General features: G+C 41.1%; 1 protein-coding gene across 3 annotated transcripts; it reads right to left on the bottom strand.

Annotated features, from left to right (window-relative positions):
- Positions 1–98: 98 nt before the first annotated feature.
- On the bottom strand, positions 99–24495 carry LOC133545997 (oocyte zinc finger protein XlCOF6.1-like). 3 transcript variants are annotated; one of them, XM_061891777.1, is made up of 4 exons: positions 12818–13094; positions 10941–11034; positions 9994–10164; positions 99–2351 (listed from the first exon to the last, which is right to left on the bottom strand). In XM_061891777.1, the coding sequence occupies exon 4, from the start codon at positions 2299–2301 to the stop codon at positions 1090–1092; it is 1212 nt and encodes a 403-aa protein (XP_061747761.1). In that variant the 5' UTR covers positions 2302–2351; positions 9994–10164; positions 10941–11034; positions 12818–13094; the 3' UTR covers positions 99–1089. The 3 variants fall into 3 exon arrangements, with proteins under 3 accessions (XP_061747761.1, XP_061747759.1, XP_061747760.1); XM_061891775.1 differs by lacking the exons at positions 10941–11034; positions 12818–13094 and adding an exon at positions 24101–24495; XM_061891776.1 differs by lacking the exon at positions 10941–11034.

Here is a 24495-nt window from a genome sequence, read left to right as displayed (position 1 = left end):
CCAGTTTCATCTTTATCACTGCTTGATTTAGGAAACACATCAAGATCATACTAAAGAACAAAATAGCAAAAATGACTGCAATATTAAATACAACAAAATACATACTCAACAAATACATTTATTGTACCCAACTTTTGTTGAAGCATACATTGCGAATTGTACAAAGGACTGGGGACATACATATAAAACAATCACAAAACAATATTCATATCACAAAAGAGAGTAATCAAGAGAATTACTAGCATGGATAATTGAGACCCAAGAAATGATTAAGAAAAGTGCACATTTCAAAAGTAAACAATCTTGTATAAAACATAACTGCTCAAATGATGTATTAAGTTAATAATATGCTTCCAGAAAACGTTTCAGATGTGAACCAGTAAATATTAACTAAGATATTAATGTGTACTCAAAATCAAAAGTATGAAAACATATAAAATATGTATCATGTGAGTTCAACTATGGAATCTTTTGTGATTACAAATTAAAATATATGACAATTTCGAAAAGCCTATATAAAAGCACTTATATGGATAAGCATAACAGTGAGATTATACATCTCTTTATACACATAAAATGTTTATTTAATGTATTTAACATTTTCAGTCAGATTGTTCTGTACATTTTTAACTAAAACAACACAATGTTTTATATTAATGCATGTACTTTTCGTTGTTAAATAAAACGTTTGCATTGTTTGTAAGGAATACTTAGGCCTACTATGCTGCTTGAATTTAATGTTGGTCATTATGGTGGTACTTGGAGAGCCAAGAGTTTTCAGAGGTGGTACTTGGCGAAAAATGTTTGGAAAAACCTCTGATATAATCTATAAGAGGTAAAAGGCATACAAACATGATAGTGTTACACAGACTAAGATGTCATACATGTTATATGTACTGATGTTGGAGAGTCAACTTTAACACAGAGTTGACAGTTTATTTAAAAGCCTGCAGCTTCATTGGCTGCTGCTGTTTTCACCAGCACACTGGTACTTTTAAGCAGAATTTTCATCAAACACACTGACTAACCACTGTGTATTCTCATGTGTTTTACAAGTGTTGATCAGTCAGCAAAGCTTTTGTGGCAGATTTAACAGGAATCCGTTTTTGCGCCACTGTGTTTTCTCATGTGCACTTTCAAATGTTGGCTCTGTACAAAACCTTGACCACAGACTTGACAGGTAAAAGGTTTTTCTCCAGTGTGTATTCTCATGTGTACTTTCAATTGTTGGCCTCGTGAAAAACCTTTACCGCAGATTGAACAGTTATAAGGCTTTTCTCCAGTGTGTATGCTCATGTGTTCTTTCAAACTGGGACTTTTTATAAAGCTTTTACCGCAGATTGAACAAGAGAAAGGTTTTTCTCCAGTGTGTTGTCTCATGTGTAATTCTAAATAACGTTTTTGTACAAGACCTTTACCACAAATTAAACAAGTATAAGGTTTTTCTCCGGTGTGTGTTCGAATGTGAACTTTCATTTGTTGTTTTTGTACAAAACCTTTACCGCAGATTGTACAGGCAAAAGGTTTTTCTCCACTGTGTATTCTCATGTGTAGTTTCAAACTGGGATTTTTTATATAGCTTTTACCGCAGATTGAACAAGTGAAAGGTTTTTCTCCGGTGTGTTTTCTCATATGTAATTTTAAATAATGATTTTGTACAAAACCACTACCGCAGATTGAACAAGTAAAAGGTTTTTCTCCAGTGTGCGATCGCGTGTGTACTTCCAATTGTTGTCTTTGTACAAAACTTTTACCACAGATTGAACAAGTAAAATGTTTTTCTCCAGTGTGTATTGGCATGTGTACTTTCACTTGTTGTTTTTGTGCAAAGCCTTTACCACAGATTGAACAGGAAAACGGCTTTTCTCCAGTGTGTATTCTTATGTGTACTTTTAGATCACTTTGGTATTTAAAGGTTTTGCCACAGTGAGAACATTTTAAGTGTTTGTTGTCAGTGTGACATGTCTTATCAGCATCAGAGTCTTCATCATCAGTGTCGTCACTATCTGATAGTGGAGCTAAGATCTTGTCTGCTTGTGATCCTCCACAGTGGTCCCCATCAGGTTCTGTTGTCATGTGTTGTGTTGAGCTGCTGCTTGGAGGCTCCGCTTCTTTCTTCTCACTTTCACCTTTAATCTTATTCAATTCACTCTTACCAACCACTGGGAACTCCTCCAACACTTCAAGCCGCTCTCCCTCCTGACTGATGCTGTGTTCTTCCTCTTCATCTTTTATGTGAGGGGATTGTGGCGCATCCTCTTCCTTTTTGATGTAGGGAGTTTGTGGATCCTCCTGCTCCATTCTGAACCTCCACTCGTGCTGCTCAAAGAGATGATGTTCTACACAGATGTCTGCAAGACACAAGAAGACAATACTTTTTTCTGCCTTGGCACTTGGTGGCAGCGGTCAAAATTTCCCCCCCCCTCCTGTCTCTCCCTGCTTGCTCACTTTGTCTTGTCTATACTTTTTAGAGCCTCTTTCTCTGTGCTGTCCTCCGAAATCTAAACACCAGACATGGAATTGATTAGCTGGACTCTCGACTCAATTGACAAAATGTTTTTGACAAGGAAAAGAGGTTCTGGGGAGCCTGGCTGCCCTGAAGGAACAATTACTCTGGGGTACGTGAGAGACCCTGGGAGAATAGAATAGAATAGAATACAATGGACTTTATTGTCATTATATCTGCATATAACGAGATTGATGAATTTCCCCCAGGGATCAATAAAGTACTTTCTATTCTATTCTATTAAAGACTCCAACTTAAGGTGCAGTAGTGGGAACAAATATGGGGTAAAATAAATAACTCAAGAGGTAAAAAAGGAAGAAAAAAACTAACAATTGAAAGAAACAGACTACTATCCAATACAAATAATTAGCAATCCTGTACAATATACAAAACACTATAGAAATACAAAATACTGTACAATATACAGAACAAGACAAGAGTACGGGAGTAATAAGTAACAATCAGTGTCGGACGTATCACACTGGAAGGGTAGTATTGCACAGTAGGATATTAGGGTAGGATATTTTATAGGGGTGAATTATTATTATTATAAGTTAGAGTTCAACATGGTGACAGCTTTGGGAAAGAAGCTGTCTCTGAGCCTGTTTGTTCTGGCTCTCATGCACCTGTAGCGCTTGCCCGATGGTAGCAGGTCGAACAGGTGGAAGCCAGGGTGTGTGCTGTCTTTGGTGATGTTTTTTGCTTTCTTGAGGCAACGGAAGTTATGCAAATCCTTCAGGGAGGGCAGGGGACAGCCGATGATTTTGTGCAGACTTTATGACCCTCTGAATCGCCTGTTCGTCTGCTTCAGTGCAGCTGGCGTACCACACTGTAATGCAGTACGTCCGCAGGCTCTCGATAGCCGAGAAATAGAAGGTCACCCCCAGCTGTCTCTCCAGTCTGTTCTTCCTCAGCACCTTCAAGAAGTGGAGTCTCTGCTGGGCCTTCCGGATGACCGCAGTTGTATTTTGGGTCTAGGACAGGTCAGCAGATATGAGGGTGCCGAGGAACTTGAAGGAGCTGACTCCTCGCCGTTGATGTAGAGAGGGGCGGGGTCTGCAATGTTTTTCCTGAAGTCAAAGATGAGTTCCTTGGTTTTTGTGGTGTTCAGTGTCAGATTATTCACTGAACACCACGCTGATAGTTTCAGGACCTCATCTCTGTATGAAGACTCATCCCCCCCTGAGAAATGGAGAATCATGTGCCTCTCAGTGCTTTCCGTCGAGGACGTGGAAGACATCTACCTATTTTAAACCGTGATCTCGGGGCATCAGCTGATTGGGCTGGGCATTGCCCTGGTGCATCGTCAAATACGGAAGACGATGGCAGCAACTCAAGGAGCCCGAAAGCTGTTTGTCGCAATGGAAGGCATGGGTCGAGCTGTGGTATCATAGACTAAGGCAATTTCTGAACTGAATCGTGAGTTGGATCACATCATGGAGAGGCTTGTTGAAATGCAAACATAAGATATGAGGACGATTAGAACAGACAAGCCACGGAAATGTCTGCTCGCTTAGAAAAATAACAATCCCGATCTATGATTTGACTCCCTTGAATGGCCTTGACGCTACTCAAAACAGAAGAAGGCTGTTTTGAAAACATCCCTCGAGGACACCTCAGTGACCTCCCTCCCTCCTCAACAACACCTGGGAGTTAAACTTGGCTTGCACTGCCTGCGGAGCGGCTCCAGGCCTATAGACACAACAACACTGCACTCTGAATTATGGGTGTAAGCACCACCCCCCACGCCTTCACTACAGCTTGATTCCCCTTTGGGGCGATGGGCAGCTGAGTAGCGCTTATACAGCAGCCGGCCTCTGTAGCTCCCGCTCCTTCCACTCTGTTGCAAGTTTTGTTGATTCTATGTAACCTGCTTATGTGTGCTATGGCTATGAGTTTGTTTCCCGCTTGGCCTCAGTCTGGACCCACTCCCTCAAGTCTAGCCTTTGAACAATTATTTTTTTACTCCCCTCCGGCCCTCAACGTTTATCTGTTTGTCACCTTTTTTTGTAAGGGGCGCCGGAAGTTGGCAGACCCATCAGTGATCCTTTTTCGGTCTCCCTGTAATGTTTGTCTGATTTTTAATGGGATTGTGCTGAAAATCTCAATTTCCCTTCTACAAACCCCATTTCCATACAAGTTGGGATATTGTAATAGATGTAAATATAAACAGAATACAATGATTTGCAAATCATTTTCAACCCATATTCAGTTAAATATGCTACAAAGACAACATATTTGCAAATAATCATTAACTTTAGAATTTGATGCTAGCAGCACGTGACAAATAAGTTGGGAAAGGTGGCAATAAATACTGATAAAGTTAAAGAATGCTCATCAAACACTTACTTGGAACATCCCACAGGTGTGCATGCTAATTGGGAACAGAGGGGTGCCATGATTGGGTATAAAAACAGCTTCTCAAAAAATGCTCAGTCTTTCACAAGCAAGGATGGGGCGAGGTACACCCCTTTGTCCACAACTGCGTGAGAAAATAGTCAAACAGTTGAAGAACACTTCAGAAAACCACTGTCACTAAATACAGTTTGTCGCTAAATCTGTAAGTGCAAGTTAAAGCTTTACTATGCAAAGCAAAAGCTATTTATCAACAACATCCAGAAACGCCGCCGGCTTCTCTGGGCCCAAGATCATCTAAGATGGACTGATGCAAAGTGGAAAAGTGTTCTGTGGTCGGACAAATCCACATTTCAAATTGTTTTTGGAAATATTTAAAATCGTGTCATCTGGACCAAAGGGGAAGCGAACCATTCAGACTGTTATCGACGAAAAATTCAAAGGCTAGCATCTGTGATGGTTTGGGGGGGTGCATTAGTGCCCAAGGCACGGGTAACTTACACTTCAGTGAAGGCACCATTAATGCTGAAAGGCACATACAGGTTTTGGAACAACAAATGCTGCCATCTAAGCGCCGTCTTTTTCCTGGACGCCCCTGCTTATTTCAGCAAGACAATGCCAAGCCACATTCAGCACGTGTTACAACAGCGTGGCTTCGTAAAAAAAGAGTGCAGGTACTTTCCTTGTCCGCCTGCAGTCCAGACCTGTCTCCCATCGAAAATCTGTGGCGCATTATGAAGCATAAAATACAACAGCGGAGACCCCGGACTGTTGAACAACTGAAGCTCTACATAAAACAATTTTTGGGAAAAGAATTCCACTATCAAAGCTTCAACAGTTAGTTTCCTCAATTCCCAAACGTTTATTGAGTGTTGTTAAAAGAAAAGGTGATTTAACACAGTGGTGAACATGCCCTTTCCCAACTACTTTGGTACGTGTTGCAGCCATGAAATTCTAAGTTAATTATTATTTGCAAAAAAAAAAAAATTGTTTATGAGTTTGAACATCAAATATCTTGTCTTTGTAGTGCATTCAATTGAATATGGGTTGAAAAGGATTTGCAAATCATTGTATTCCGTTTATATTTACATCTAACACAATTTCCCAACTCATATGGAAATGGGGTTTGTAGGATAAATAAAGTACTTCTGAATCTGAATCTCATGCTTAAGAAACGTTCAGATTTGCTCAGCCACATGAGGCATTTAGTACATTTACTTAAAGGTACCAAAGAAAACCAAGTTATTGTATGAACTGGCCTAAAATCTCAGGGGAGGACATACAATGTGCTCTTTACAACATTATTTACAGGAAAATAAGTCGAAGCAGGGGGACTTTTTACTCGGGATGGAAAAATCTGTATTTTGATATATTATTAAACATGGCATTGATACCAGAACCCTTTTAAAATGGGTTACAAAGCTCCTGGTTTTAACGCTGACATATGCAGTAACATATTACATCATTTCCAGTTGTATTATTTTCTCAAAACTAAAATTCGCCCGCATCACATTGCCGTTGGATTAAAGAGGTTCTCTACAGTCTAAAACTGGAAAAACGTAGGTTTTCGCTAAAAGGCTCTGCTGAAGCGTTTCAAAGCGCCCGGAAGAGTTAGTGCTGCAAGGGGTTCTGGGTATTTGTTTTGTTGTGTTTATGTTGTGTTACGGTGCGGATGTTCTCCCGAAATGTGTTTGTCATTCTTGTTTGGTGTGGGTTCGCAGTGTGGTGCATATTTGAAACAGTGTTAAAGTTGTTTATACGGCCACCCTCAGTGTGACCTGTATGGCTGTTGAACAAATATGCCTTGCATTCAGTTGTGACTGTGAAAAGCCATAGATATTATGTGCCTGGGTCGGCACGCAAAGGCAGTGCCTTTAAGGTTTATTGGCGCTCTGTACTTCTCCCTACGTCCTTATACACAGCAGTGTTTTAAAAAATCATAAATTTCACTTTTGGAACAGATACAGATAATTATGAAACCGATACAGATAATTTCCAATATTACATTTTAAAGCACTTATCGGCCGATATTATCGGCAGTCCAATATTATCGGATATCCCTAATGCTAATGTAAATTAAAAAGTTAAAGCGGTAGGAAATGGATGGATGGATGGAAGTTAAAGTACCAATGATTGTCACACACACACCAGGTGTGGCGAAATTATTCTCTGCATTTGACCCATCACCCTTGATCACCCCCTGGGAGGTGCCGTGCCCGGGAATCATTTTTGGTGATTTAACCCCCAATTCCAACCCTTAATGCTGAGTGCCAAGCAGGGAGGTAAAGGGTCCCATTTTTATAGTCTTTGGTATGACTCAGCAGGGATTTGAACTCAGGACCTACCGATCTCAGGACGGACACTCTAACCACTACGCCACTGAGTAGGTAAATCCTAATCAAATTTTAATAATATAATATCAACAATATTACAACATTGTCAATAAGATTAAAATGCAAATGAAATACAGCTTCACCACTTTAGTCATTGTGTTTGCGCTTAAGAAATTTCTGTATGAATTTAGCTCCAGATTTCTACTGTTTGTTGGAGACTGGTATTACTGCCACAAGTGGTGCAAAAGTGTATAACAACTGAGTACCACTGCTGAGAAACAAATATGTTTGTGCGGCCCTCCAGGGGGAAACACTGGTTTACAGCAGTTGTCCCCAACCACCTGTTCGGGAAACGGTACTGGTCTGTGACACATTTGCTACTGGGCCGCAGAGAAACTTTAAAGGGGAACAATATCACAATTTCAGAAGGGTTAAAACGAATAAAAATCAGTTCCCAGTGGCTTATTTTATTTTTCAAAGTTGTTTTCAAAATTTTACCCATCCCGGAATATCCCTAAAAAAAGCTTTAAAGTGCCTGATTTTCGCTATCTGTGAAGCCACCCTCTATTTTCCTGACGTCATCCAGTAATGCCAATACGGATGGCACAGCAAGATATAGCGACATTAGCTCGGATTCAGACTCGGATTCAGCGGCTTAAGCGATTCAACAGATTACGCATGTATTGAACTGGATGGTTAGAGTATGGAGGCAGGTAGCGAAAACGAAATTGAATAAGAAACTGAAGCTATTGAGCGAATAGCTATTGATGCCATTCGGCCATATCTGCCTTAGCATCGCCGGTAAAATGTGCAGACCAACGATCGGAAGTTTTGCATCTTGTGACACTTGATCAACTTAAATCCGTCAATTGGTAAGTGTTTGTTTGGCATTAAATGTGGGTGGAGGGTAACGCTGGATGAAAATATAGTTTCAAATGTACATACAGCTAGCCTAAATATCATGTTAGCATCGATTAGCTGGCACTCATGCCGCGACCAAATATGTCTGATTAGCACATAAGTCAATAACATCAACAAAACTCACCTTTGTGATTTTGTTGACTTTATCGCTGGAAATTATTTATTTATAAATGCATCTGCAGGTCAATGGGGGTCTGGCGGCAGATTTCTTTAACTTTATCGTTGGAAATGCATCTGCTTTGAGTGTCGCAGGATATCCACACAATCTTGCCATCTCTGTAGTAGCAAAGCTTTCATTGGTAAAGTGTGTGGAACGAACGACTGACCATTTCGTCGGCTTTCCCCACACCCTCGTATTTTGAACAAATTTCGTCCAATTTCTTGCCACTTTCGCATCTTTGGGCCAGTGGTGCAACTTGAATCCCTCTCTGTTAGTGTTGTTACACCCTCCGACAACACACCGACGAGGCATGATGTCTCCAAGGTTCCAGAAAATAGTCGAAAAAACGGAAAATAACAGAGCTGAGAGCCGTTGTTTGTAATGTGTCATGATTCTGATGTCATTGCTCCGAGAGCGATTAATAGAAAGGCGTTTAATTCGCCAAAATTCACCCATTTTGAGTTCGGAAATTGGTTTAAAAAATACATGGTCTTTTTTCTGCAACATCAAGGTATATATTGACGCTTACATAGGTCTGGTGATAATGTTCCCCTTTAAATAATTCATGAACGACTGCATTTTCATCGGCTTAACTTTCGCCTGACGCACTAGACACACCAATAAGCTTGTTTATAGATGTACAATACAACTATTAGGAAGTTGCCATTTGTTATAACATTATGACATAATACAGCACTTATTAATGAACATATTAAGTATACAGATTATAGCCAAAGGCTGATTTCCATCTGCAGTAAGTTGTATTTTTCTTGCACTTATTTTTGCTGTATTTATCTGGTACAAGTGGAAAGCCGGTCCCTGAAAATAATGCCTACATTAAACCGGTCCGTGGTGCAAAAAAGTTTGGGGACCCCTGGTTTACAGTGTCTGTGTTATGCTATCGGTATATTGTGATAATCCATGTTGATTGATGACACACTGGAGCGTCCTCGCTGGCAGCTAATGTGCTTCCACAGTGCAAAGCCGCTTTAAGTTAGTCCTTGTCTTCATGGTGACAAATACACTAAGTTTCTTACAAGAATCATTATTATTGGAGGACGAGGAATAATTAAACATGCTACACTACACCCCATAGGGGGATATGCTAACCGCAAGCGATAGCTCTTGAATGTAAACAAAGGTTGGCAGATCGATACAAATGTTGACATTAGCGATACCAAGTATAATGTACATGTACAGGGGTTTCAGCCTCATTTGACATGGACTTGTCCTGAATTTTTACTTTTTCCATTTCCTTTTACTACAATGTTGACAAACGCTGTCCTCCGCGAAGGTTTGAGTTGTGACGTTGGTGAAAAAATGTTAAATTTTTCTGTTGACTGTCATCAATCACTTATTAACTGATTTGTTCAATAGCCAAAATGGTTCAACTTGTACTTCTTACACAACACTGCTCCATTAATTCTGACCAGGCTGTACAGCAACCGGTAATTACTTTATGCCTTTATTTTAAATACAAATATTTTTAAGACCTTTCAAGGACATCTTTTTTACTTTTTATGACATTTTTTATAGGAATTAGGACATTATGAGGCCTTAAACTCAAATGATTAGATTTAAGACTTAAAGTCTATGAGCATGAACTGATGAAGCCTACTTGGCTGAGAGGCCAAATGTCTTCTGAGACAAACTGAACAGTCCAGTTGTGATTGATTAAATGCCTTGAAAATAAAATGATATCTGGATATTCTGCTTACTTGGACTTTGATGAATCTGTGAGGACTTAGGTTGGTCTTTATGGTCTGCAGTCTTGACAGAGACAACGGTCAGTAGAAACTTAGTGAGATCTGTCTCCTCCTGCCCGAGAAGACCCTCTCCCTCCTCAGTGATCCACAGTTCCTCCTCTTCCTCTATAAGCTGGTGGTACTCTGGAAAGTGAATAAAAAAAGGTGTTTGGAAATTTGACGGGGGCGATTTGTAAAGCCTTTATGAGTACGAGCCAGCAAGGATCGAGGCCTTTTTATCTTTACACTAACTGGTGTAAAGTGAGTAACCATTTTTTCTTGTATACACGTCGGCCTATTACACCTAAACCTTATCTCTAACTTTAACCTACTAATGGCAGTAGTCATAACCATAACTTAAACATAAATAAAAAATATTTTTAAATGGTTGTACTTGTATAGCGCTTTTCTACCACTTTTTAAGGAGCCCAAAGCACTTTGACAGTATTTCCACATCCACCCATTCACACACTGATGGCGGGAGCTGCCATGCAAGGCGCTAACCAGGCCCCATCAGGAGCAAGGGTGAAGTGTCTTGCCCAAAGACACAACGGACGTGACTAGGATGATAGAAAGTGGGGATTGAACCAGTAACCCTCAGCTTGCTGGCACGGCCACTCTCCCAACTTCGCTACGCCGTAATATAAAGGAAATAAAAACAAGTATCATTCTAAAACTAAATAAAAACATTCATACTATGTTTTTTTTAATCATACAAAATACTTTTCTTTATAGCCATTTTGTTGTCCGGCCCAAAATGAACTCTTCCCGAAACAATTATGTTTTAGAACACAGCTGTCATATTTACTTGAATACGATCTACAACAAGCTGAAGTTAAGTCAGTCACCTTCACGTTCTTTTAATAAATCCAGTGCCGACTCTTTTCCTTATTGAAAGATTATTGATAATAAATGTTTACTTTGTTACTGTGATGAGGCAGCGACTTGTCCAGGGTGTACACCAACCTTCTGCCCGATTGTAGCTGAGATAGGCACCAGCGCCCCCCCGCCACCCTAAAGGGAATAAGCAGTAGGAAATGGATGGATGGATGTTTACTTTGTTATTGATGCTTGTAGGTCGGAATCAGAAAGTCAAATTAAACTATTATCTATATCGATTACAATGTGAAATATATTTGCTACAGGGGTTAGTGCATGTGCCACACAATACAAAGGTCCTGAGTAGTCCTGATTTGTTGTCTCTCCTTCTCACAGAGACATAAAACAAGCGCACCTTGTTACATGTTCTCGCCGTGACTGCGTAGGTTCCCTCCGGGTACTCCGGCTTCCTCCCACCTCCAAAGACATGCACCCGGGGATAGGTTGATTGGCAACACTAAAATTGGGCCTAGTGTGTGAATGTGAGTGTGAATGTTGTCTGTGTTGTAAGCACAATACTAATGGGAGCAATACAAAATTTGTATAATGTCCAATCTTTTTGCAAATTGCTTCCAGCTATATATTTGAATAATGTGTGGTGCACATTTTGCAAATCAATGGGTGCAATTTGCAAATTTGTATAATGCACAATCTTTTTTGGCAATTTTGGAAATTGCTTCAAGCTATATGTTGATTGTGTTGCAAGTTCTGGCTACACCCTAACCCTAACCATTGTTCTTCTTCTGTTCGATGTAGCTTTCTGTGCCGAACTCCGCAACTTCTTCTTCAGCCGTCCTCAAACCATCCATTTGCACGGTCACGCCATTTTCAAACAAAATCTCATCTTGCGATATGCAAATTGCTTGCGCGCAATGGAGATGACGTACAATCTGCAAAGTGCGCGAGATTGGTGAAATGCTTACATCTCTCCCGTCCAAAGGCAAAACCTAGTAACTCACTACTAGCTGATTTTGAGAAAACAAAGGAAAACCAATCTATCTTGATGCTGTCTTACAAAGATTTACAAAGTCCTCAAATGTATAGATGTTTTCTTGAGCTTTCATTTTCTTGCCGATTGAGCCATGGATTGAATCTGCTCTCATGAACGTGTGCCCTTTCTCCAGATATTTTATCACAATCTCGGGTGGGCCCCATTCTGCGTTTGCACATTGGGCAAGAGCCGTGTACAGCGTCCAGTTTTTATTTTGACCTCCACAGTTATCTGCCCAAAAGAGTATGCAAGGAGAACAATCAAGAACAATACATTTAATGAAGGTGCTTCCAACGTCCTGGGCCAATCTTCCAAATATCCCCTCGTGCCATAATATCACATAATCAGGTTGACCGTCGGCCCCCATTCGTGCAAATGTCTCATTACAGACAATAAAGCGACTGACAAACAAGCTCCGATTGGTCCCTTGAGATACTAGGTTTTTCTGTTGTATCTACGCTGTTATGTGGTAGTTGCTAGGTCCTGCCATGCGCGTAACAGCTTACATACGGAACAAATTACAATATCGCATAAACTAATGTAAAACCTATCACCTAGGAACTTCAAAATTATTATCAGCCCAGTTTTGACCAAAATTGAGTTACTGGGTTTTGCCTTTGGACAGGAGATCTGCCTATCTGTGTTGGCCCTGCGATGAGATGGCGACTTGTCCAGGGTGTACCCCGCCTTCTGCCCGAAGCCGAGATAGGCTCCAACACCCCCCGCAATCCCAAAAGGGACAAGCGGTAAAAAATGGATGGATGGACTTTGTGAGTTTTGTGTAAACAATGTTGATACACATTACATGTTACAAAGTGAGAGGAGCATCAAACTGTCAAAAATATTGCGTGTCTGAAACTGTCTATTTGAGAATGATGTAACAATCCAAATCAACAAGAAAAGATGTGAGAGTAAGGGTACACAAACCTGTTCTGTGCTTAGCGATGTGTTGAGAAATGTCGTCGCTTTGTTGGCAGCTAACGAGCTAAGCTAACAAGTTAGCATAGCGAGCAAGCACGAGAAGCGTCAAAGTGCCCGGATTCAAACAATTAATAATGTTTACTATATTAAAAAATATATATGTGTGCGTGTACAGACTAATTAAATATATAGTAAATATAATGGCCAGCGGTCACGTTTAGCCCTTCTTCGTCAATCGCCATTTTGCTTTTTCCTCGTTCTTTTTCTTCTTACAATTCGCAGCAGACTAGTATAACATTTTAGGCGTAATGCTGCCCTCTACAGGTACTTAAAGGGATTTCCTCGTTCTGTCCTATGGCCCACACTATCTTCTACAGCAGTGGTTCTCAACCTTTCTTCAGTGATGTACCCCCTGTGAACATTTTTTTTAATTCAAGTACCCCCTAATCAGAGCAAAGCATTTTTGGTTGAAAAAAAAAAAGATAAAGAAGTAAAATACAGCACTATGTCATCAGTTTCTGATTTTTTAAATTGTATAACAATGCAAAATATTGCTCATTTGTAGTGGTCTTTCTTGAACTATTTGGGAAAAAAAAGATATAAAAACAACTAAAAACTTGTTGAAAAATAAACAAATGATGAAATAAATAAATATTTCTAAATAAATAAAATGGGTTGTGCTTGTATAGCGCTTTTCTACCTTCAAGGTACTCAAAGCGCTTTGACACTACTTCCACATTTACCCATTCACACACACATTCACACACTGATGGAGGGAGCTGCCACGCAAGGCGCCAACCAGCACCCATCAGGAGCAAGGGTGAAGTGTCTTGCTCAAGACACAACGGACGTGACGAGGTTGGTACTAGGTGGGATTTGAACCAGAGACCCTTGGGTTGCGCACGGCCACTCTCCCACTGCGCCACGCCGTCCCCTAACATATAGAAGTAATCATCAACTTTAAGTGCCCTCTTTGGGGATTGTAATAGAGATCCATCTGGATTCATGAACTTAATGCTAAACATTTCTTCACAAAAAAAGAAATCTTTAACATCAATATTTATGGAACATGTCCACAAAAAATCTAGCTGTCAACACTGAATATAGGATTGTTGCATTCCTTTCACAGTTTATGAACTTACATTCATATTTTGTTGAAGTATCATTCAATAAATATATTTATAAAGGATTTTTGAATTGTTGCTATTTTTAGAATATTTAAAGAAAATCTTACGTACCCCTTGGCATACCTTCAAGTACCCCCAGGGGTACGCGTACCCCCATTTGAGAACCACTGTTCTACAGTACAGTATGAATATTTCAAGTCATGGTTGCAAATTGACCTTAATAAGAAGAAATAGAGCTGTTTGCTTGTAAAGGTGGGTTGCAATCACATGACCTAGAGGCACATCCGGGCACTTCTGGGTTTCAGGCAATGGTCTACCTATTGTTAGGCTACTGTTTATTTATCTGAATCCGTGCAGATTTGGGCTTAGTTTGAAATGTGTAGAGGCAAATATAAAAGCAATCATGATTTTTTTTTTTATTGAGATGGGGTGGATTTTTACACTGTTAAAGACCTACTGAAACCCACTACCGACCACGCAGTCTGATAGTTTATATATCAATGATGAAATATTAACATTGCAACAAATGCCAATACGGCCGGTTTAGTTTACTAAATTGCAATTTTAAATTTCGCGCGGAAGTATCATGCTAAAACGTCTCGGTATTGTAGAGGACATTTTGGTCCAGCAACGTTCACAGCTATAAGTCGTCCCTTTTCATCGCATAATTCCACAGTATTATGAACAACTGTGTTGCTGAATCTTTTGCAATTTGTTCAATTAATAATGGAGACGTCAAAGAAGAAAGATGAAGGTGGGAAGCGGTGTATTGCGGCCGCCTTTAGCAACACAAACACAGCCGGCGTTTCCTTGTTTACATTCCCGAAAGATGACGGTGAAGCTTTACTATGGAACACATGTGGTTCACTACCACATGTGAACCGGCAGGTTTCGATGAGAAAATGGTGGTAATAAGTCGGCTCTTACCGTAGACATGAGCGGAGAGCTTGCGCCATTCCTCCTGCACCTGTCAAAGAGGCAGCTGCGGACACTCTTGCCTCCTCCCGCCGGCCGCCCCCGACCATCGGATGCTCCCATCGTGGAGGAGGGGGAAAAAAAAATCTCAGCCCGACTGCCTTCGCCTCGTCGAGAAACGTGGCTTCCCTTGGAGACACTAGCGGTCACCACACCCGTGGCCACACCCCTTTGACTTTCAGGTTGTACAGGTACGACCGTATAATCTCACTAAAACACTAGTAACACAATAAGCAGAGAAGGGATTTTCCAGAATTATCCTAGTAAATTTGTTTAATAACATCTGAATCGCTCTGCCGTCTAGTTTATTTAATTTTGTAGTCCTTAACGCTCACTTTCCTCATCCACAAATCTTTCATCCTTGCTCAAATTAATGGGGGAATCGTCGCCTTCTTGGTCCGAATCGCTCTTGTTGCTGGTGGCCATGATTGTAAACAATGTGAGGATGTGAGGAGCTCCACAACCCGTGAGGTCACGCACACATAGTCTGCTACTGTACTTCCAGTACAGGCAAGGCTATTTTATCATCACCAAAAGTTGCAAACTTTTTCTTCGATGTTCTCTACTAAATCCTTTCAGCAAAAATATGGCAATATCGCGAAATGATCGAGTATGACACAGAATGGACCCGCTATCCCCGTTTAAATAAGAAAATCTAATTTCTGTAGGCCTTTAAGAAAAAAATATTTATAAAAAGGATTCAAGTCATTTATTCACTTCACTTAGTATTTACAGAAAAAAAAGATTAGAGGCACATCATGTATGTACATCGGAGGGTTCCATTAGTCCATGAAACAAAAAGTTGGACTTATTCGTCGGTAAATAACGTATTTGATTGACATAACGAGTGCTGTGCTGCTGTGATCGTGACGCTCGACCCCGACTTAAACAAGTTGAAAAACTTATTCGGGTGTTATTATTTAGTAGTCAATTGTACGGAATATGTACTGTACTGTCCAATCTACTAATAAAAGTTTCAATCAATCAATCAATATATTAGAACAGTTATACTGTTGTTTGAATTTGATTTCCTGCTACTAATATCCATAATTCATGTCTGGAGTTGTTTTTTTGGTAAGAAGTTATTCTTTTGTCTCATTATTTAGCTATAGATGTCCCTAATGTTCAGCAATGTTTGCTAGCGATATCAAGATTCAGTATCTGCTGTTATGGTAAATAGGGTACACTTATATAATGCTTTTCTACCTTCAAGGTACTCAAAGCGCTTTGACACTATTTCCACATCCACCCATTCACACACTGATGTCGGGAGCTGCCATGCAAGACCCTAACCACGACCCATCACGAGCAAGGGTGAAGTGTCTTGCTCAAGGACACAATGGACGTGACGAGGTTGGTAAAAGGTGGGGATCCAACCAGGAACCCTCAGGTTGCAAGCACGGCTACTCTCCCAGCCATGCCAAAAAAAAGCTTTTTTAAAAAGTTGAAGTTAAAGTACCAATGATTGTCACACACATACTACATGTGGCGAAATGAGGTGCAATTTGGCCTCCCACCTTTGGGTGGCAGCAGCCTCACACAGCATCAGAGTGAGCGATTGTATTGTTAATTAGACAGATTTCATCTGCTTTGCACCAAATGGCTGGGTGGCGGAATGCCAGCCAGAAGAATGCCAGCAAGCCATAACAAACTCTGCCATCACATATAGGTCTGTGATGTCATGGCAACAAAAACACTAAAAACTTTCAACTAAAGCAAAAGTAACAACCAAACGCAGCCCTGTTGAGCCCAAAATATATTTTTTTATCTAGTTTAGATAGATAGATAGATAGTACTTTATTTGTTTCTTAGTACTATAAGGACTTAAAGGCCTACTGAAACCCACTACTACCGACCACGCAGTCTGATATTTTATACATCAATGATGAAATATTAACATTGCAACACATGCTAATACGGCCGGGTTAACTTACTAAAGTGCAATTTTAAATTTCGTGCCGAAAAATCCTGCTGAAAACGTCTCGGTATGATGACGCCTGCGCGTGACGTCACGGGTTGTAGATGACATTTTGTGCCCAGCTATTAAGTCGTCTGTTTTCATCCCAAAATTCCACAGTATTCTGGACATCTGTGTTGGTTAATCTTTTGCAATTTGTTCAATGAACAATGGAGACATCAAAGAAGAAAGCTGGAGGTGGGAAGCGGTGTATTGCGGCCGGCTTCAGCAACACAAACACAGCCAGTGTTTCATTGTTTTACATTCCCGAAAGATGACAGTCAACCTTCACCATGAAACAGAGATGTCAAGCGTGTATTATGCAGCAGTGATCATTTCGAAAAATAAATTACATTTTACCATTCTGTATTCTGAAGGCCTTTTATGTTGTGTGCTACTCCAGCATCAATATCAGCAGCGTCCTCCTGACAGTCACCGTCAGCGTCGGGTTCAAAGCGGTATGGCTCTGTTCCTTGTTGCGGTTGGGCCTGGCCGAGTGGTCCTGCGACCCCCACGGCTGCCTCGGCGCCTCTCACAGCATCTTCCCTTTTCTGAATCGCTCCCACTGCCCTCTAGTCTTTTTTTCCCCCCTAGTCCTTCACTCTCTCTTTCCTCATCCACAAATCTTTCATCTTCGCTCAAGTTAATGGGAAAATCGTCTCTTTCTCGGTCCGAATCGCTCTCGCTGCTGGTGGCCATGATTGTAAACAATGTTCAGATGTGAGGAGCTCATCAACCCGTGACATCACGCGCATATTGTCTGCTACTTCCGGTACAGACAAGGCTTTTTTCTCAGCACCAAAAGTTGCAAACTTTATCGTCGATGTTCTCTACTAAATGCTTTCAGCAAAAATATGGCAATATCGCGAAAAGATCAAGTATGACACACAGAATGGAGCTGCTATAAGAAAATCGCATTTCAGTAGGCCTTTAATGCTCGCAAATATCACCAAAGACATTATAATAAAGCACTTGCCCGTTCCTGCACATCAACTAAGCTTTTAGTTTCTGTTTTTTAAAATCAACAACAAAAATATCGGTGGATTGGACCAACTATCACAATATTTATTACGGGGATTTGTAGTTTTAGTTTATTTGCACAACCAGGTCTCCATAAGATATTTGGTGACTGTGTGGGTTTTGTGTAAACATGTTGATCCACATTGTTACAGATTGAGAGGAACCTCAACCTCATGAATATTGTGTCCGAAACGGTCCTGTTTTCATGAAAAATATCAAAACAAAGCAATGCTTCACCCTTGCAAGACAAATCCATCTTCCTATAGGTTGAATTCTGTCACGTGACTTTTGAAAGGAAGTAAACAAAGTGGTGGGCCACTAAACCGATATCGGTACTGTGCAGCAAACAAAGTCCAACCCATCGGATTACGCAAGGGGTCTCGCTCTAACTACTAAAAGAAGATAGGAGCAAACACATTTAACTATGCAATGCAATCTACCCCAATACGTTATCAAAAAACGAAGATTTGTCGAGTGATTCCAAGGATCCAGCACTCCAGACATCATTCTACCTGACAAAACAGATGAAAACTTGGAAAAGCATGGAGGCCTACAACTTATTTGTGTGCAAATTAGTATAGACTTAAGACAAATGTATTGATCCACATGGGGATTTTTTCCACAAAGTAGCTCAGTTACAAAGGATGGTAAGGTTGGAAAGGATAATGCACACAAGGGCACAAAAAGAGGGCGAAAACAAAAGTTAAATGTACACTAAAAATGTACCATAGTAGCAATATAAAATCTAACATATATAATATTTAAATATTATATATGTAGTATAAAATATATACTGATATTATATTTTTTTATAACATATACAATATACAGTGGGGCAAAAAATTATTTAGTCAGCCACCGATTGTGCAAGTTCTCCCACTTAAAATGATGACAGAGGTCTATAATTTTCATCATAAGTACACTTCAACTGGGAAAAACAGAATGTGAAAAAAAATCCAGGAAATTATATTGTAGGAATTTTAAAGAATTTATTTGTAAATTATGGTGGAAAATAAGTATTTGGTCAACCATTCAAAGCTCTCACTGATGGAAGGAGGTTTTGGCTCAAATCTCACGATACATGGCCCCATTCATTCTTTCCTTAACACGGATCAATCGTCCTGTCCCCTTAACAGAAAAAACAGCTCCAAAGCATGATGTTTCCACCCCCATGCTTCACAGTAGGTATGGTGTTCTTGGGATGCAACTCAGTATTCTACTTCCTCCAAACACGACGAGTTGAGTTTATATCAAAAAGTTCTATTTTGGTTTCATCTGACCATTCTCCCAATCCTCTGCTGTATCATCCATGTATCCATTTTGATATAAACTCAACTCGTCGTGTTTGGAGGAAGAAGAATACTGAGTTGCATCCTAAGAACACCATACCTACTGTGAAGCATGGGGGTGGAAACATCATGCTTTGGGGCTGTTTTTCTGCTAAAGGGACACGACCATTGATCCGTGTTAAGGAAAGAATGAATGGGGCCATGTATTGTGAGATTTTGAGCCAAAACCTCCTTCCATCAGTGAGAGCTTTGAATGGGTGACCAGGTACTTATTTTCCACCAACATTTACAAATAAATTCTTTAAAATTCCTACAATATGAATTCCTGGATTTTTTTTTCACATTCTGTCTCTCACAGTTGAAGTGTACCTATGATGAAAATTACAGACCTCTGTCATCATTTTAAGTGGGAGAACTTGCACAATCGGTGGCTGACTAAATACTTTTTTGCCCCACTGTATAACAAGTCCCAATTACCATGTACAATATTACAGTACATGTAATAGCTGCAGCAAAAAAAAAAGGGCAGCATAAAATAGAGAGTAGATCCTGCAGAAAATGGAGTGCAGAATGGAGGAGTTCTTGAATCGAACACAGTGGAAACACAACTGAAGGAGCCTGTTGGAGTATGAACTCCGCTGTCCCTCAATTGTCTGGTGGAGTGGGTGGGCTGGATTGTCCATAATGGGGAGCAGTTTGTCCAGTGTCCTCCTGTCCCTCACTGACACAAACGCCTCCAACTGCATGCCAATAGTTTGGCCGGCTTTCCAGATCAGTTTGTCAATCCGGTTTAAGTCCTTTTTGCTGGTGCTGCTCCCCCAACACACCACTGCAAAGTACAGGGCACTGGCCACAACAGACTGAAAAAAAGATCTCCAACAGATTGCTGCACACATTAAAGGAACTAAGCTTCCTCAGGAAACATAGTCTGCTCATGCCCTTCTTGTATACACCTTTGCTGTTGTCCTTCCAGTCCAGTCTGCTGTTCAAGTGGACTCCGAGGTACTTGTACTACCCCACTACTGCCCCCTCTTGGCTCTGGATGTTGATGTGCTCCACAGGGGTAATTTTCTTCTTAAAGTCGATGACCAGGTCCTTGGTCTTGTCCACATTAAGGAGCAGATGGTTCGCCTAGGACCACTCCACAAAGTCAGCGATCAGTGTCCTGTACTCTAATTCCTGTCCCTCTTCGATACACCCGACCACAGCAGAGTCATCAGAGTATTTCTGCAGGTGGCAGGACCTAGAACTATACTGGAAGTTTGATGTGTACAAGGGTGAACAGGAAAGGAAACAGGACAGTCCCCTGTGGCGCACCTACACCACTGACCACAGTATCCGACAGGGAGCTCTCCAGTTGCACAAACAGGAGGCTATCAGACAAGTAATCCGTGATCCAGGAGAGAATGGATGAACTGACACCCATCCTGAACTTGTCACTCATCAGAATTGTCTGAATGGTGACAATTAGCACAATGTAGCAGGTAAATAACCGCATCATCCATTCCTACATGGGCCTGATATGAAAACTGTACAGGGTCCAGGGAAGGAGCCACCAGGGGTCTCAGCTGAGCCAGCACAATTCTCTTGAGGACCTTCATGACATGAGACGTCCGGGCAACCGGTCTGAAGACTTTCAAGCCCGATGGAATATGCTTCCTGGGCAACAACACTATGCAGGATGTTTTCCATAGCGCTGGTATCCTTTCTAACTTCAGACTCAGGTTGAAGAAGAAGTGCAGGATCTCAGTCAGCTGAGCAGCACAAGTCTTTAGGACCTAAGGGGTTGACTCAATTAGGGCCTGCTGACTTGGCTGGGTTGACGATCTCCAGCTATCCTCTCACATGGCCAGGTGTCAGACACACCGGGCTGGCTTTCTCAGTGGGGGTGAAAGTGAGGGATATGAGAAACAGCAGTGGCAGGCAACAGTAAAGGAGTTCTTGGATTGATGGTCAGGGGAGGCAAGAGGACAGGAGTAGTGGGGGGAGGGCCAGTAAGGGGTGCATTGCTAAATCGATTGAAAAAAAAATTCAGCTTGTTGGCTCTATCTACACCCCCAACCAGCAGTTTGGCTTTGTTTTTGAAGCCTGTGATGGTTTTCATGCCCTTCCACACATCCCGAATTTTATTCTGCAGGATTTTGGCCTCTATCTCCCTTGCTCACCTTCAGATCAGCAGATCTGAAGGTGAGCTAGTTTTATTCAGCAGCACCTTTAGCTGGCTGGTGATCCAGGGCTTGTTATTTGGGTAACACTGGACAGTTTTTGTAGGGATGATGGAGTCCTCACAGAAATTGACGTGGTCTGTGATGCTTTCAATGTCTGTCCCGTGAGGCTTGCAGAGCACGTCCCAGTCTGTGGTCTCAAAACAGTCCAGCAGTGTGAGACATGCTTCCTAGTTCCCCATCCACACTGATTTTGTTGAAACAGGCTTCCCCCTCAGAGCAGGAACAAATTTAGGTGTTAAAAAGCACCGGATTGGGATCTGACTGTCCCAGGGCGGGCAGGGCAGTGGCACTGTATGCATCTTTTATAGTCCTGTGTTGCACAGGGCACATATTGGAGAAAGGTGGGTAAAATTGGGCCCAAAGAAGCATGACCAAGATTTTCCTGGATAAATTGTACATCGTTTTTGCTCGGGTAAGGTGGAATTTCATGATTTAACTTTGCATGTACAGCCTTGTTTGTTTGCACGTGCTGTCTACAGGTGTGCGTGTTTTCCCCCATCTTTATCAAATATGTCGGTCAACATTCTGTATGTGCTGAAAGCATACTTGCCAACCCTCCCGATTTTCCCGGGAGACTCCCGAATTTTAGTGCCCCTCCCGAAAATCTCCCGGGGCAACCATTCTCCCGAATTTATCTTGATTTCCAACCGGACAACATTATCGGGGGCGTGCCTTTAGTGTCCTCTACAACCTGTCGTCACGTCTGCTTATCCTCCATACAAACAGAAGAATATATGCAGCTTTGACATACACACTTAATTGAATGCAAGGCATACTTGATCAACAACCAAATAGGTCACACTGAAGGTGGCCGTATAAACAACTTCAACACTGTTACAAATATTCGCCACTGTGAACCCACACCAAACAACAATGACTAACACATTCCGGGAGAACATCCGCACACAAACATCCGTAACACAACATAAATACAACAGAACAAATACTCATAAACCCTTGCAGCACTAACTCTTCCGGGACGCTACAATATACACCCCACTACCACCAAACCCCGCCGCCCCCAAGTATAGCTAAAAGCTTCATTTAGGATTGTTGCCTTTGGTAAAAGCTTAACTCTATTAGGTTTTGCTCACATTTGCTTTCTTTTATTTAGACTCGCCAAGTTGGTGGTTTACAAAACACTTGTAGCAAAAAAGCATTTAAAGAACTCCAAAACAAGATACAATACAAAGAATATCAAGATAATAATAAACAAGGAAATACTAAACTTTAAAAGTATATTAAAGGCCTACTGAAACCCACAACTACCGACCACACAGTCTGATAGTTTATATATCAATGATGAAATATTAACATTGCAACAAATGACAGTACGGCCTTTTTAGTTTACTAAATTGCAATTTTAAATTTCCCGCGAAGTGTCCTGTTGAAAACGTCGCGGAATGATGACGTGTACGCGTGACGTCACGGACTGTTAGGAAATATTAGCGCTGCGCACACACACAGCTAAAAGTTGTCTGCTTTAACCGCATAATTACACAGTATTATGGACATCTGTGTTGCTGAATCTTTTGCAATTTGTTCAACAAATAATGGAGAAGAAAAATAGAAAGATGGAGGTGGGAAGCTTTTAGCCTTTAGCCACACAAACACACGGTGAGTCCTTGTTTAAAATTCCCGGAGGTGAAGCTTTCCTATGGATCAGGGCGGTCAAGCGAACATGGATCCCAACCAAATGTCAACCAGCAGTTTTCGGTGAGAAAATTGTGGTAAAAAGTCGCCAATTACCGGAGATCAGCTGAGCTTGTGCCGCCCATACAGCTGCCGTCGACTTCCATCAGACACTGGCGTCAACACACCCGTGGATACACCCTTCCGACTATCAGGTACTATTAAACTCACTAAAACAATAGCAACACAATAGAAAGATAAGGGATTTCCCAGAATTATCCTAGTAAATGTGTCTAAAACATCTCAATCCGTCCCAATGCAATCACGTTTTTTTTTTCTAGTCCGTCACTATGAATATCCTCAAACACGAATCTTTCATCCTCGCTCAAATTAATGGGGAAATTGTCGTTTTCTCGGTCCGAATAACTGTTTTTGTTGGAGACTCCCATTAAAAACAATGTGAGGATGTGAGGAGCCATCAACATGTGACGTCATCGTCCGCTACTTCCGGTAAAGGTAGGGCTTTCCTGTTAGCGACCAAAAATTGCGAACTTTATCGTCGATGTTCTCTACTAAATCCTTTCAGCAAAAACATGGCAATATCGCAAAATGATCAAGTATGACACATGGAATGGACCTGCTATCCCCGTTTAAATAAGAAAATCTCATTTCAGTAGGCCTTTAAAACAAACCTGTAAACAAAGTGATCGCTGCAAACTTGTACGTTCTTTGACTATGCCGTCTTGGTCTGGAGAGCATGCCACATTTCTCGTCGTCTTTCGTAAAATCTGGCACTCGTTAGCCCTTCTTGATTATCTCTCTCCAAGAACTCGGAAGAAACCTTTACCCTTTTCGCGGTTTGAACGGTTCCAACAGCATAAAAAGCGCAAGAATAGGGTACAATATATGTATTTAAGAATAGTATCCATCCATCCATTTTCTACCGCTTATTCCCTTTCGGGGGCGCTGGCGCCTATCTCAGCTACAATCGGGCGGAAGGCAGGGTACACCCTGGACAAGTCGCCACCTCATAGACATGTGATAGTAAGAAGTAAACAAACCTGCTCTGTGTAACACAACTTGATGTTTCTTGAAAACAGCGTCTAGCAGTTGATGCCGTCGCTCGATCTTCTCTTTTGCTGAAGAAATGTCCTCTTCGTACGTTCTTTCGCACAGTTTGACACAATCACAACACTTCACACTTGATCTCTCCTTAGTGATTTGTTAGCAGCTAACATGCTAAGCTAATTAAGTAAGCTCGCACGAAAAGCGTCATAGTGCACCTTGACCAATGTATCGGACACAAACAAACATTAACGACGTTTTCTTTATCAAACAAAATATATGTGTACATGTACGCACTGATTAAGAAGACAAAATTATTATAGACACACTAACGTCCTCTTCATGAAACGCCATCTTGTTTTTTCCTCCTACACCATTGGTCCACGCATGC

The sequence above is a fragment of the Nerophis ophidion genome, linkage group LG29 (assembly GCF_033978795.1).
Source record: "Nerophis ophidion isolate RoL-2023_Sa linkage group LG29, RoL_Noph_v1.0, whole genome shotgun sequence".
NCBI lineage: Eukaryota > Metazoa > Chordata > Actinopteri > Syngnathiformes > Syngnathidae > Nerophis > Nerophis ophidion.
Note: the sequence above shows the minus strand (reverse complement) of the source record. Positions and strands in the feature narration are given on the sequence as shown.